Raw genomic sequence first — 14570 nt, 5'->3', positions numbered from 1 at the left:
TCATATTGTATATCATATTCTGATAACTCAACTGACCAGCTGACCAACAGCCCTGATAAGTCAGGCTTCTGGAGTACCTGCCTTAAGGGAACATCAGTTTTGACTTTGACTTGGAAACTTTGGAAATAAGGCCTAAGGCGCCTTGCCGTTTTCAGAATCGCCAATGCCGCCTTTTCAATTTTTTGGTACCGCAATTCTGCCCCCTGCAAAGTATGGCTCACAAAGTATATAACCTTTTGCTTATTTCCTTCCAACTGGAGCAACACCGTACTCACCGCCTTGTCAGTAACTGCTAGATAGAGTATTAATGGAACGCCTGGCGTTGGCCTGGAGAGTACCGGTAGCGTTGCTAATGTTTCTTTCAACTTGGTAAAAGCTTGCTCGCATTCCTCTGTCCACTGAAACTTGGAATTCTTTTTTAAACAGGTGAAGAAAGGGGCCGCTTTATCACCCGCCATTGGCAGAAAGCGTGATAAGGCGGCCATTCGTCCTGTTAATCGCTGAACCTCCTTTACACTTGTTGGGCTTTTCATTTCTAAGATCGCCTTGCCTTTATCTGGGTTTACTTCAATCCCTCTTGCTGTTATCATGAAGCCCAAAAATTTCCCCCCCCTGAATCCCAAACGAGCATTTCTCGGGATTTAGCTTCATTTGATATTTCCTTAGCTGGGCAAAGGCTTCCTTGAGATCGTCGCCATGATCCTTTGACTTGGTCGACTTAACAATCATGTCATCAACATACACTTCCATATTTCTTCCAACTTGCTTTGAAAAGATTTTATCCATGAGGCGTTGATAGGTGGCTCCAGCATTTTTCAAACCAAAATGCATGGTTTTGTAACAATAATTCGCCTGGTTAGTCATGAACGCCGTACTTTCCTCATCCGAAGGATGCATCATGATTTGATTGTAGCCAGAATATGCATCCATGAGACTTAAAAGTTCGTTGCCAGAAGCCTCATCTACCAACTTATCAACATTGGGAAGAGGATATGAATCTTTGGGACACACTTTGTTCAGGCTTGTGTAGTCCGTGCACATTCTCCACTTTCCATTAGCCTTCTTGACCATCACAACGTTGGCGAGCCAGGTCGGGTATTGTACCTCACGAGTAAATTGTGCCTTGATCAATTTCTCAGTTTCTACCTGAACCGCCTTGTTCTTTTCGTCGCTCATCCGTCGCCTTGGTTGGATGACTGGTTTTGCTCCTGCCCGTATCGCCAACTTATGAGTGATTACATTGAGATCGATTCCTGGCACGTCATTGATTGTCCATGCAAAAATATCCAAGTTCTCGCCCAACAAGGTGATCAATCTTTTTTCTTGTTCCTTTGTTAATCCGCTACCGATTTTCAAAACTTTATCCTTGATTTGTGCTGATTTTGTTTCCTCCAAAGGTTGTGGGCGGAAATCATCAGCGTCATCCCTTGGATCCAGACTAAATCCTTCATGTGGAAAAATCTCCGTGATACAGTGACTTTCCTTGGCGGCCTTTCTCCCATAAAGAGCCACACTGCGAAGGTAACACTCCCTTGCTGCACTTTGATCTACTCGAAGAACGCCAACCTTCCCATTACAAGCTGGGTACTTAACAGTTAAATGCGCTGTTGAAATTACGGCACATAACTTGTTGAGGGTGTCCCGCCCCAAGAGTACGTTGTAATTGGCCCTACATGCCAATACCAAATACTTCACCTGAAATTTTTTGACGAAATCCCCCTTGCCAAAAGCCGTTGGTATTTCCACATATCCTCGCACATTGACACGGTCCCCTGTGAACCCCACCAGGGTCCCAGTATAAGGTTTCAAGTCTGTCTCCTTCAACCCCAGGCGATCAAAGGCGTCCCCATAAATGATGTCCGCCGAAAATTCCTGGTCCAAAAACACTTTTTGGTCATGTAATTGTTGACCCTGATTGTTACTACAATCGGATCATTTTCATGAGGAATAACATGTGCAAAATCTTGAGGGGTAAAAATGATGGGAGAGTGATTCAACCAGCACTCGCCCTCATACACCTCATGAACCGAATGAATAGCCGCCACGTATCGCTTTCTGGCCTTGCTTGAAACAACACCTCCTCCAAATCCTCCCGCAATCGATGAGCATTCTCCAACAGGGTCGCCCAATTCTTCCACTATCTCTTTTCCTTTGCCCTTGTCCCCCTGGGTTATCTTAGTGGCCTCTGATGTTGCTGCTTCTTTAACAAAATTCGCTAGATGGCCAGCCTTGATCAATCTATCGATCTCCCGCCTCAAATTCCAACAATTATCTGTGGTGTGCCCCAACGTTTTGTGATACTCACACCATCGGTTTGTATCCACATTGGCTGGTGGTCGCCTAGGAGGCGGCGGATATTGCACCGCATTTGTCTGTGCAACTGCCTTTAAAATAGTGCTTAGAGGGGCATTCAATTTAGTAAGTGGGACAGGAGTTGGCGATGGTCCTTGTTGGCCAGCCAGGGCTGCAGCGGTACCCTGGGGATTCCTGTGCCACGTATTCTGGAACCCGGGCTTGGAATTTTGATAGGGGCCGGGTCTTGGAATACGTGGAGTTTGAGCTACTCGTGCATCCTTTCCAGTTTTGTTCTTTTCTTGCGGAACTCCGCCAGGCTGGACGTTTTTTCTCCCCTCCTCTCGTTCTTGCTTCTTTTGATCATCTTGTTCAATCAAGATGAATTCCTGAACGCGGGCACGAAGATCCAGCATGTCCTTCGCCGGTCGTCTAGTCAAATCTCGGTTCAAATCACCCGCCCTGAGGCCATTTTTGAAAGACGCCAGGCAAACATCCGGATTGTCTTCCTCCAGTTGAACCGCCATTTTACTAAATCGTGCCATGTAGTTCTTGAGCTTCTCCCCTAGCTGTTGATGTATGCTGATAAGGTCAAACATGGTTGCCTTGGTAGTTTTATTGGCGGAGAATTGAGTTAAGAATTTCGTGGACAAATCAGTAAAATTGTCAATGGAGAAGGGCGGTTGGCGGATGAACCATTGCATCGCCATCCCCTTGAACGTTGATGGTAACAACCTACACTTCACCTCATCTGTTGCTCCTCCAATAACCATTTTTGTGTTAAAGTAACGCAAGTGTTCCATGGGGTCAGAGTCGCCTGAAAAGGCGTCCAAAGCCATCGTTTGCAGATGCTTTGGTATGCCCACCCTTGTGATGGCGGGAACAAAAGGCTGGAATTCAACAACGTCCTCAGCCTCGAGCCGTTGTTCTTGCTTATAGTCTTGTCGCTGGGTTAAATGCTCCACCTGGGCTTGCAACTGCTCGTTCTGGCTTTGTACTTTTTGCAAAGTGTCCAACATTTGTTGCAAGGCCGTCGGAGTGATTCCCGTCACTACTTCTGGTGCTTTTCTCGGAACGCTGGTTTTTTTGAGGTCGTCCAGATTTATGTATTCAGGCGGCGCTGATCGTCGCCTGACTCCTGGATCTGATCTAGCTATCAGATCTGAAGGTCTCCCCGGAGCTGCATTCACCAACGACACCGGTGACTGCGCCACTGAGTGAACCCCCTCCGAAGAAGCCTCCTGCTCCGGCTCTTGAGGTACTTCACGGTTGTTGTATCGTCCACCGCCGCGGCCGCCGTGACGACCACCACCCCTCCGGCGATGATCGCGGCGGCCCCCGCCACACGAACGAGTTTCCATGGATCTTAAAGCTCACCTTCTACGTCAAGTAATAGATCGAGGTAAGACCCACAGACGACGCCAATGTTCTGTACTTAGGGAGATCTGACGTAAGAAACTGACAGAAAGTAAACCCTAGCAGAGTAAAAATATCATGAAAGGAATATTCTCATTAAATGTTCAAAAGGTACTTTTTACAAGGTGTTGACCTCTCCTTTTATAGAGGGAATGATCATGATGTGGACTTTCGCTGTACTTGGGCCTGACAACCGGGGCTCAAGCCTTTATACATATAAGACAAACCTAAAGGAATCTTCCAGCTGGCGTGTGGGCCTACCTAAAGGAAGGGCGGGATTCGGTGTTGTTCCGTGAATCCCGCCAAGGCTGCTTTTGTTCATCTGGTTGCTCATTTTGGGCGAGCATAAGCATCCTTTATGTCCCGTCCAATCCACTCGGATATTGATAATAGGTACAATAACCGAACTTAATTAGCTGATTATGGTTTACATCCAACATTTGAAGATGGGGGCTCAGCAATTCAGAGCCTCATCCTAACCAATGTACAAGTCTCTAGATCCAAAGAATAAAGAAACATAGCCTAGCCAACTTGAACCAAGTCGTCTGGAGCAAGTTGAGGCTTTTACTTTGAGGAGAAAAAGAGGTCGCTACCCTAGAGAAAAAAATGATGTAGTGTTGTTGGAGGAAGAAAAAAATGTTCCTCTTGAATGGAACCTAAAAGTTGAACAGAATATGAAATTGAAGGAGACCTGAAATATGCTAAAAAAGGATGAAACTGCTACTAGAAGGAGCCAAAAATAAAATAAAAGAGGAGGTCTCATTTGGAACTAGTAGCCAACATGTATACTTTAGTACTACAATGAACCAATGAATCATTTTTGTAAGAAACTCACCAAGGTGAACATAGAGGCAAAACTAAAATGAAAAGAGGAGCTCACATTTAGAAACTCTCACATTCTTCTATGCACTTAATATGTTGAGAAATGAAATTGTATTTGAGTCATAATTTCATAATACATGCATGATAAGGAAATTAAGGCTATATCACATAGGAACCAAATACCCTTTTGATGATTAATAACTAAATATATTGTGAGATAATCTTCAGGAAGTTGATGATTAGATTAAACCTCATATTAGCTTACTCTTTGTTGGACCTAGCTTCTAAAAGTGATTTGAGTATACATAAGGGATCGTGAACTACATTGTTATATGTTACCCATTTCTCTATGTGCGATTGGTTGTATCTAGCTAGGTCTGTGTGCTCCATAACTTGCTTGGAAACCTTGTTAAGGTCATTCTTTTTTGTTTGAATGCTTCAAAATGACTAAGGCACTTTAGGCATCTTTCTTGATGTTCAAAATTAGTGTTGTATCATTATTAGGTAGTACTCACTTTGAGCCTATTGATATATTTATATCTTTTGGCACCGTGCTCATAATAAGGTTGGAATAATTTTAGGTGCTTAAATAGTATGCTCATGATGCTTAAATGATTTAGTTGCTTTATAGGATGACTGGTGCAATTGGTATGGTTATTAATGGGAAAGCAATTGCTTAAATAAATGCTTAGGCTCCTCCTATTATGGTAAATTTAAAAGAAGCAAGTAAAAGGAGAGAAAAATTGTGAATTACTACAAAAGAAGGAAAAAGGGAAAAAGATATTGTTAGCTCATGAATCTTTGGCCTGGAATCCAGGTATTATGACACAACGTTATAAGCACTATCTGTACATTTGATTCATTGACTAGCGCCCTAAGTCAACTCTCCTGTACAGCTGACATGTGATTCATCATTTTTCATGTTATGCATGGAAAAAAGAAAGAAACCCACCATGTGATGTAAGGAGAAGAGTTATGGGAAGGTACTTGAGACCATGTTGGGATGTGGCAAGAGAAAAGAGTCAAATCCAGAACAAGAAGCTATAATGAAACAACTGTAACAAATGCCAAAACACTAACAATAACAAGTATGCAAGATTTGGAGTATCATTTTCCTTTTCAGCTGGTTCCTCAATGCGGAAAACAATATGCAGGCAACTAGAGTCTAAAGATCCCCATTACAATCTTTAGAAAACATCACTAGAACTGTAATAGCAGCAGCAGTTAATTTTTCTCATTTGCCTTTAAAAAGGTTGCATAAGCATTGAATTTCCACTTCATACACAGAAAACAAAACATATACAAAGTTAAGAGCATAGACTAGAGTACAGAAACCTGTTTAATCAATGATATCATACAGAACAGATTGTAAAAACGAAAACAGAAAGTGCAATGAGATAAAATCGATCCTGAACCAAAATGGTTGCCTCTGTATCACATCAGCTTGAGCACATGATTCCATCCCCGTGTTAGAACCCTCATCACTATTTTGATGTTCCTATCAATCAGAACCATCAGGGAAACTGTCTAGCGCATCTTGTTTCCCATTGACATAGAAATCAACTACAGCCTTCATCCTATCAAATTTATTAGGATGGTAGTTAAGGTGTACAACCACTGGCTTCAACTTCTTGAGCTTAGCATCTTTCCTTACAGTCTTAAAGAGAACCTTGCTGTTCATAAAAAGGTACATATCCATTGTCCTTTTTGCAGCATGAAGTCCATCATAACCCGGATGTGAAGGGAAAAACAGCTCTTCATTAAAAACAGCCTGATCCCACGCTTTTGAATCCGTAGAAAGACGGCTAGCAACACGATCCAAGAGCTCAATCGAAGGAAGAGTAGGCCTTATGTAAAAGAAACCAGAGTTATAAACCCATATTCTCATGGTATGAGCATATCTAGCCCACCCCATTGAAGGCTCATCAAAGACATCATTAAAACCATAAGCTGTCCTATTATCATGACCATCCGACATAGACTCCACATCCGAATCCCTATAAAGATAATCAAAGGGGTTCTGCAAGTACACAATATCAACATCTGACAGAAGAACACTGTAACCCAGTTGCAGAAACTCCCTCAAAATCCGAAACTTCAACCCGGAAACAGCATGGTTCCCGCCCGTCTTTGCGACCGAATCCACACCCTGATCCGGGTCCCTCCTATAAACAGGAACATCATTTGCCTTGCAAAACTCCTCAATTTTATCATCCAATGCAACAACCAAGTAATTAGGTATGCCAACCCTCTTGATATTGGTGAACCACACCTCCAACATCTCCATCACATTAGTGTTAGCAAGAACAACAAGAAGCTCCTTATAAATAGCAACCTCCTCCAACAATTTACCCAATCTGGGGTTCACTGATTCATCAGGAATCACAGGTGGGTTTGTTCTGAGACCCTTGACAGTGCCATAAGGACCAGCCTTGTGATTCTCACCCAGCACAATAACCTGCTCCTGAGCATGACCCTTCCCTTGCTCCGCCATACGCAGCTTCTCCATTAGCCCCCTAACCTTCTTCTTCAGCTCAGAATTCTTCTCCTTGGCAGACTCAATATCCAGTTTCAACGCATCAAGTTGTTCCGGCGATTCACACGCAGAAGAAACCATCTAAACAGTGCCCAGATTTTCAATAAAAATATCAGCATTCAATATTAACAAGACCCATGAAAGAAAACAAGGATATTAATGCAGGAAAGAGTGAAGGGAACCTTGTGATTGAGGATGGGAGTGGTGGAGGAGGTGAAGAAGCCGTGGGGTAGGAAGAAGGCTAAGATACAGCCGAGGAGAACGCCGATGAGTACGGCGGCGGCGATCCGAGATCCGGCGGCGGATTGGGATTTGTCTCTGGTGAGCAAGGCGTCTCTACGACCAGCCATGGTGATGATCTGCACTGCGAGGTGGAGTAGAGAGGTGAAGTGGTCGTCAACTGGTTCGATGGCAAATGGAGAGAAACAGAGAAGAGGGATTCATTACACTACACAATAACAACACAACTGTCTTCCCAGTTTGTGTGTGTATTTAATTAATGTATTAATGTCTCTTTTCTTCAGTTAAATCCACAAATAAGAGCTACAAAATACTGTTTAACTTTAATATATGCTTTCATATGTTTATCTGGCTGTCATATCTTTCTTAGTTTGCAATCTTTTTTATTGGAAAATGTTTTGTTGAAAAATAGTTTGTTTACATATTAATTACTCTTATACATGAGTAAGATAATGACAAGAAATGTGAATGAATAAAAGAAATAGAAAGAAAAAAAAGTGAAAATGAGATTTATGAGAGAGTGAAATGTAAATGAATAATTACTCGTATTCATATCATGTTTACCAAGAGACATTGACTTGGACAAGAGATTAGGTTTGGGTTGTTATCGTCTCTGCTCAACTCCGTGCATAAATTGGTGGTCCATGGTGTACTTGCAAAACACTCTCGTGTCCAAATCCATATCGAAACCCCTTTAAAGATGAGGAAATAAAATAAAATGAAAGATATAAAAAGTCAACCAAAAAACCCTTAGCCAATGAGTTACTAATATCCAGTTATTATAACTTCCATTCATAGCAAGAATTAATCGCAACATATTACAATCTTCTAATGTGACCTAACAATGTCAAGTTAAATATTGTGTTTATCTTCATAAACTTTCAGGGGATCTCCACCTACTTGATACTTATGAAGAGTGAGAGAGGAATAATTTCAATCTCAAGTCTCAGCCCATAGGTCAATCCACTCGATACATCATTCCTCAACATCAACAAATCTTTTTTTATTCAAATTTATAACTGGAAATAGTACCATTTTCAAACTTCAGTATCTACCCAATTGAAAAAACAAGCCGAAGGAAACTCTAAATTGAATGGAGCTATATCTCAATTGTGACTAACAATTTTTTTTCCAAATAAGATCCAAAATACATCTCCAACCGTGACAAAATGAGTATATATATACAGGGGGGTACACAGCAAAATGAATTCATGCATCTCCAGAGCCAGTAATATATGAAACAACGACCGTAGTATCATCAAGCTTGCCACCATAGTAACGGAATCCAGCATCTTGAGCAGCTGTAGAGAATGGGGTCTGTCTGTCCTTATCAAGTGCCCGTTGACGTGCCAATGCAGCTATCTTCTGTGCTGTCACCTGAGGGCTTAGGTTTGCTCTCACGGCATGAACCACCACCGCTGTAATCTCATTGTTGTAAAGGTTATCAAACAGCCCATCAGTGCCGGCAACGATGACATCCCCGGGAGCAATAGGAATTGTAAAAACCTGACAAACAAAACAACCCCATCTAAGCATATGCTACAAGTAGCAAAGAACAAGTAAATTTTATCATGTCGGTGTGCGTGTGTGTGTGTTTTATTGCGAACAAGCAATGTCATTATCACTGAGGAACTAAGGCGTCAAATACAAATCTGTAGTGTCTCCTAACAATTAGATCAGCTGCTACATCTTATTGGATCGTGGGTTACATACATAATATGCTTGACTCAACAACAGTTTAACAAAAGCGTTAGGTACTTAGGTGTCTGGTAATTTTGCACAATCAGTTTGCATGCCTATTGACTCTAGGATAGATGAGTTGTTCCTGCTAACAACCATCATTTAATTAGCTGAATTCAGTCAAAATACTAGCTAATTCTTTACTGGAATACAACATAACTCTCAAGAAAATGATGATTTAGTCAGACATTTTCAGGCCACGTTCCCCTCTTTTAACTATTACTCTTTAAAGTCCTTGCTGAGCTAATTTATTTCAATTAAGCCCCTAAATTTACTACCTGTAATCAAGGAATCAAGGCTGCCACCAAAATTAGACAATTGCTAACATTGAATATGTTCAGCTTGACCTCGCGATTACAGATCATATTTGAAGTTTTCATGGGAGCTAAAATATAAAAGTGTATATGACACACAAAGCACTGAACAGCCTAATTTGTACGCATATCCTTTTGTATGCATTTATTGTACTAAGGGAAAGTATATCATTGGAAGTGATAAATGAGCAGCAGATCCAATACCAAACATTACATATGGATTACACAAATTGTCATCGAGAGTGAATGGAATGATAGTCCATCAAGGGTGAACAAATTATCATTTAGCAAAAAATTTGCAAGGATTAAGACAATCATCATTAAGAGAGAATGAAATGATAGTTCATTAACCAATGTAGTCAAATTCTGAGTATGAAATCGACAACGGAAAAATACCTGGCCAGAACTAGGTAAATCACCATTACTGCCACATTCTAGCTGATAGGTGAAATTGAAATCATGTTGCTGCACTGGGGACCGAAATATAGTGCACCCATCACGGACCACCATAAACCCACTGTCCCCCAAATTAATAGCATGAAGCCCCTATGAAAGGAACATAAAAAAATGAATTTATGCTGAAAAACAAAATGCAATGAAGCAGAGATCCTTTTGAGGATAATGAAATAACATATCAAAACTGATTATTTCCAATCACAGGATATCTGTAACTTAGATAAGTCAAAAATATCCTTAATAAATGCAACACCAAGCACAGCAGAAAAAAGAAAGGCTAAGTTTCACTAGAAAGTTCAGACATGATTGGTACTTTTGGGAGTTCAAAAGTACTAAACAGTAACCATCATCTTTATTGACTTGAGCTTCATATTACATAACCTCATGCTTTGATCCAATGCAGACAAACTTATATTTCAGAAAATTAAATAAGAAAACCACCTTTATCTGATAAATGATTTAATACTGTAATTTGTTCTGTAAACAGGTTTTCACATCAATAGACCCATTCAGTTAAAACTCCCATGGGTGCAAATCTACAATGCTCTAAGATTACTTCTGCCTATATATCACTGACTAGTTTTTTATCTGTCACAAATAAATTTACCACAAGAAAATAATGTGCAAGAACTGAAAGCAATCACCAGAGAACCATTGAAGCATAAAAAACAACACTTGAAATATCAAGAAAATAGATACAGTAAATACGATAGATAAACTTAGTACTAGTCTATCAGCATTCTGAGATGCTTAAAGTACTATATGTCAGCCTGACACAAATAAAGCGATAGCAATACTCCGAAAGGATATCATAAAGATGAAGGTAACCTGGTCAGTGAGTGCAATAATGCATGCTGTAGAGGAACCCCTAGCTTTTGTACTTGAGTGTGCTTTCTCCAACACCCTAGCTGGATCAACTGAACCTTTGGGCTCCTCCCGAATAGCTTCCACTGAGTGGGACATGAGCTCACGAGAATAAAATCCAGAATTAACACCAAGATCTGCCCAACCACCAACACCATCTGCCACCCCTATTGCCTGTTCCTCAGAACATATAAAATGAGCATCTTCTCCACCAGTATCTTCTTTATCAGGATGAGGCAAGTAGCACGATCCTGATACTAACTTAAGGGTTTTGCCAGAAGGAGCTTTCCTGTAGTCATCATCTCCAACCACGTCAAATCAGTCATTAAAATTGCAAATTTAGAATATATTTAGTCAGCACATATACAGAAGGCCAATGTTTTTGGTTATATATCCTATACATGTTTTCTGTTGATCCACAAGTCAATATTACACCTTAAATTTCTGAGGGGTTTTTTCTTTCCCTGTAGCACAATATTACTGCATTAAAATATCTTTTCACTCCGTGTCTTTGTCTCTTTTGGTAAATAGATTCATCAAGTTCCAATCTTGACAACTTACCCTTTCGCAATTGAAAAAGGGTTCAATAAATTGGTCTTTACTAATTTTCTAGCTAATAAACTTCCATCCACTCTCAACTTAGAAAGAACCGCTAATCTGGTCACAATTATTTTGTAATAAACATTAAAACTAAAAAAAATTGTTCCATTTAGAAGGGTGATTTTGTGCATTTCCCCATTCTTTAATAATGGAAGTGGCAACCCTCCCATTTATATTCCCAAAATCGCATCAGTAAATGCAAATGTTCAATGAATCTCAATTTTTCAGTGCTTCAAAAACATTAAAGCTAAAAGAGCCTGGTGATCCTTACTATGTAAAGACCGGATTCACTTAACTATATCTTTCTCACTCAATCCTTAAGTTCAAAATATTTCCCTCTGAAAGTTCCCTTAGATTATAAATGGCTGTTTGTTGTAGCCATAACCATGAACAATCAAGTATAAGTGACCCAATTATCATTATAAACAGTGAAGGCACATATGCAGCACCAAGATATATAAATGTTGACTTAACCGCAAAAACTTGATACATGCATTTTGATTTAACTGCAGAGACTTGACATGGCTTCCTATACATGTTATGTTTATAATGATGAGTATGAAAGGGAGAAAACATACTGTTCAGATGAATCTGCAGAATTTGCTGGCTTCTCCTCGCGGGCAGAAGTTTCAAAAGGCACATCCTGAGCAGGACCAACAGTGTAACAAGAAGTCGACGAAGTATGAAAATCTCCAGACCCTGACTGCAAATGAGAGAAAGCGCCGCACCAATTCTTTGCAACATTATAAACAAAATAGCTATAAATTGAACGGCTATCTGGCTGATGGTGGTTCTTCAAACTCATGCTCACTCTTCCGCCATTCCTCAAACCAGCGCTCAAACAGACATTACTACTGCTATTCTTTGTCGACAGTGACCGGCGACCACCCTTCAAAGTTCTGTTATCCAAACAGCATTCACCAACCACAGCACCAGGCAAGCGAGCCGCCATAGTTTTCACCTGAAACCTGGCACCAGCTGAAAACTTTTCAGGTCCAGAATGGTATCCACAGATCTGAATTGAAGGCCCCGACACAGAAGGAACCGAAAGCGTCCTCGACAGAGCGTCAACCACAGAAAACCCCTTTCTTTCTGATCTTGAAGCTAATGCAATAATACCGGCACCCGTGGCAACCGAGCGAGGTTCCACACAAGACAATCTATACCCAGAATGGGAAAGCCTTGAACCACCGAACAAGAGCTTCCCTTGTCCAATAAGAACCTCAGCAGAGTCACGAAACTCGCCTTGTTTCCCCGCAATTGACCTCTGAATTGCAGTTCCAACCCTTGAAAAGTAACTGGATGGCATTATTTTACCAATAAAGCAATTGAATTTCAAGATGGTTACCACCGCTAGAAGCTAAATACAATCTCATAGTAACTCCAGATGCATCAATGATGCTTGATTCACAGAAACCCCTTTTCAATATCTTGGCTGATTCAGAAACCTGTGATTCACAAAACCCATATCAGAAAATCGTTGGTATGATAAATTACAATAAATTTGGAGTGAAATTGAAGAATCTTACAGTGATTTGGGGGAATAATAAAAACCCTAATTGTTAGGGATTGGAAGAGAAGGTTGAAATTAGGGTTAGGTGGAAGGGAAAGAGGCACGATGAGATGAGATGAGATGCTCTGCGTGCCGCTAAGTTTCCCGCTTGAAATGGGTTGCCACAGCCACAACAAGATGAACGCCAAGAAACATGCTTGTATATATTTGACAAAATCTTTGGATTATCTTCAACTTTCTCTTTAGGTAAGCTAGGGTTTGGGTTCATTAATTAATATTATTAGGGGTGTTTTTTTGACTTTTTTCTTTTCTTTAGTTGGTCCAATTGAAAAACTTATTTTAAAAATAGAAAATTGTATCATTATAATTTTTATTATTATTGAAGGTTCCCCTTCGCGATTTCACGCTTATGCAGTGCTCATTGCCAACATTTGTGATCTTCTCCTGCAATAGTGGGAGGTGTGGCTTGACCACACGCTCTGGGAGGTGAATGCCTGTGCGGACTTTTGGCCAAAGTTGGAGCCTGGAGCGTCGTAGGAGCAGAGCTTTAGTTTGGTGTTGTAGACTCCTCCGAGGCTATCTTTTGTTGCTGCTAGATGATGTGAGAGGCACCTCTTTTCTTAGGCGTTAGTTAGTTTGGTTTTTTTCCTTTCTCTTTGGCTTGCTTGTATCAAAAAAAAACTCAAACTATTAAAGAAACTTGGTTTACCCCACCTTATTTATATAATATTATTTTTATTAATAATATAAATAAAAAGAAATGCAATAATATGCATAAATTAAAGGTGTTTGTGGGACATATTGGAACAGTTTATGCTTGACCTTCACTCATTCTTAATATAATTATTAATATTATTTTTATTAACAATATAAATAAATAGAAATGCAATAATATGCAGAAATTAAAGGTATTTATGGGACATAATGGAACAGTTTATGCTTGACCTTCACCCATTCTGAATATAATATTATTTTTATTAAAAAGATGTGGGGAAGGGAAGCGGGAAGGCACTCCCCGCCTCCGCCTCGTGCAGGTGTCATCCTACTTGTAATTGATTTATTGTGACTCTTGTACATAAATTTGTACACACATCAAAACAAATACTTTACATTAAGTACCAATTTACAGCTTAAGTTCTTGTTTAAAGGACTGAATTTAAAATTAAAGCAGATCATAACATGAGTTAAATTTCACTTAAACTTATAAAAGGCAATCATTAAGGTAAATTGAATGTAAACTTGTGTAGAACTCTTTCTCTTGTAACAAAAAAAAAAATTCGTTTAGAAAATAAGTAAAGATTAAAAAAGTGTGATTTCACACAAATTAAGCTGATTTATATGTGTAAACTCATTGTTCTCCTCACTTGTTCATCCATAATTTAATTAGTCAATTGTTTAGTTTGATTGTAAATTTTATAATTATTGCTTAGCTACAATCTCTTGGGTGGAAAAGACCCAATAAATAAATTAAAACCATAATCTCTTAGGTAAACTTAATCGACTCATACACTTGATTTTGAATTTAACAATGATTTTATTTAGATTGGATTCTTATTTTTAAGCCACATGACATTTTTAAATGGTCATGTAACTATCATATGACTATTAAATTATTTTAATCTTAGTCACTCATGATTAAGTTTAACATACATTATTTATTCTTATGTTCTCATATAAAAATATCCTTATCATAGAGCAATATATTTGTCTTTGTTGAGTTTAAACTTGTTGCAGAAATTGTGTTCGCCCCTCCTAAAAGATAACTTTCACATTCACA

The 14570-nt window shown here is 39.7% G+C and overlaps 2 protein-coding genes across 2 annotated transcripts; both read right to left on the bottom strand.

The window, feature by feature from the left end:
- Positions 1–5742: 5742 nt before the first annotated feature.
- Positions 5743–7591, bottom strand: LOC130718877 (arabinosyltransferase RRA3-like). The gene is made up of 2 exons (XM_057569508.1): positions 7249–7591; positions 5743–7147 (listed from the first exon to the last, which is right to left on the bottom strand). Exons 1-2 carry the CDS (start codon positions 7414–7416, stop codon positions 6032–6034), a joined length of 1284 nt encoding a protein of 427 aa, XP_057425491.1. The 5' UTR covers positions 7417–7591; the 3' UTR covers positions 5743–6031.
- A 697-nt stretch (positions 7592–8288) lies between these two features.
- Positions 8289–13013, bottom strand: LOC130717565 (probable protein phosphatase 2C 55). Its single transcript, XM_057567824.1, has 5 exons — positions 12810–13013; positions 11859–12728; positions 10645–10969; positions 9757–9906; positions 8289–8812 (listed from the first exon to the last, which is right to left on the bottom strand). Exons 2-5 carry the CDS (start codon positions 12587–12589, stop codon positions 8516–8518), a joined length of 1503 nt encoding a protein of 500 aa, XP_057423807.1. The 5' UTR covers positions 12590–12728; positions 12810–13013; the 3' UTR covers positions 8289–8515.
- Positions 13014–14570: the final 1557 nt, after the last annotated feature.

The sequence above is a fragment of the Lotus japonicus genome, chromosome 5 (genome assembly GCF_012489685.1).
Source record: "Lotus japonicus ecotype B-129 chromosome 5, LjGifu_v1.2".
Taxonomy (NCBI): domain Eukaryota; kingdom Viridiplantae; phylum Streptophyta; class Magnoliopsida; order Fabales; family Fabaceae; genus Lotus; species Lotus japonicus.
Note: the sequence above shows the minus strand (reverse complement) of the source record. Positions and strands in the feature narration are given on the sequence as shown.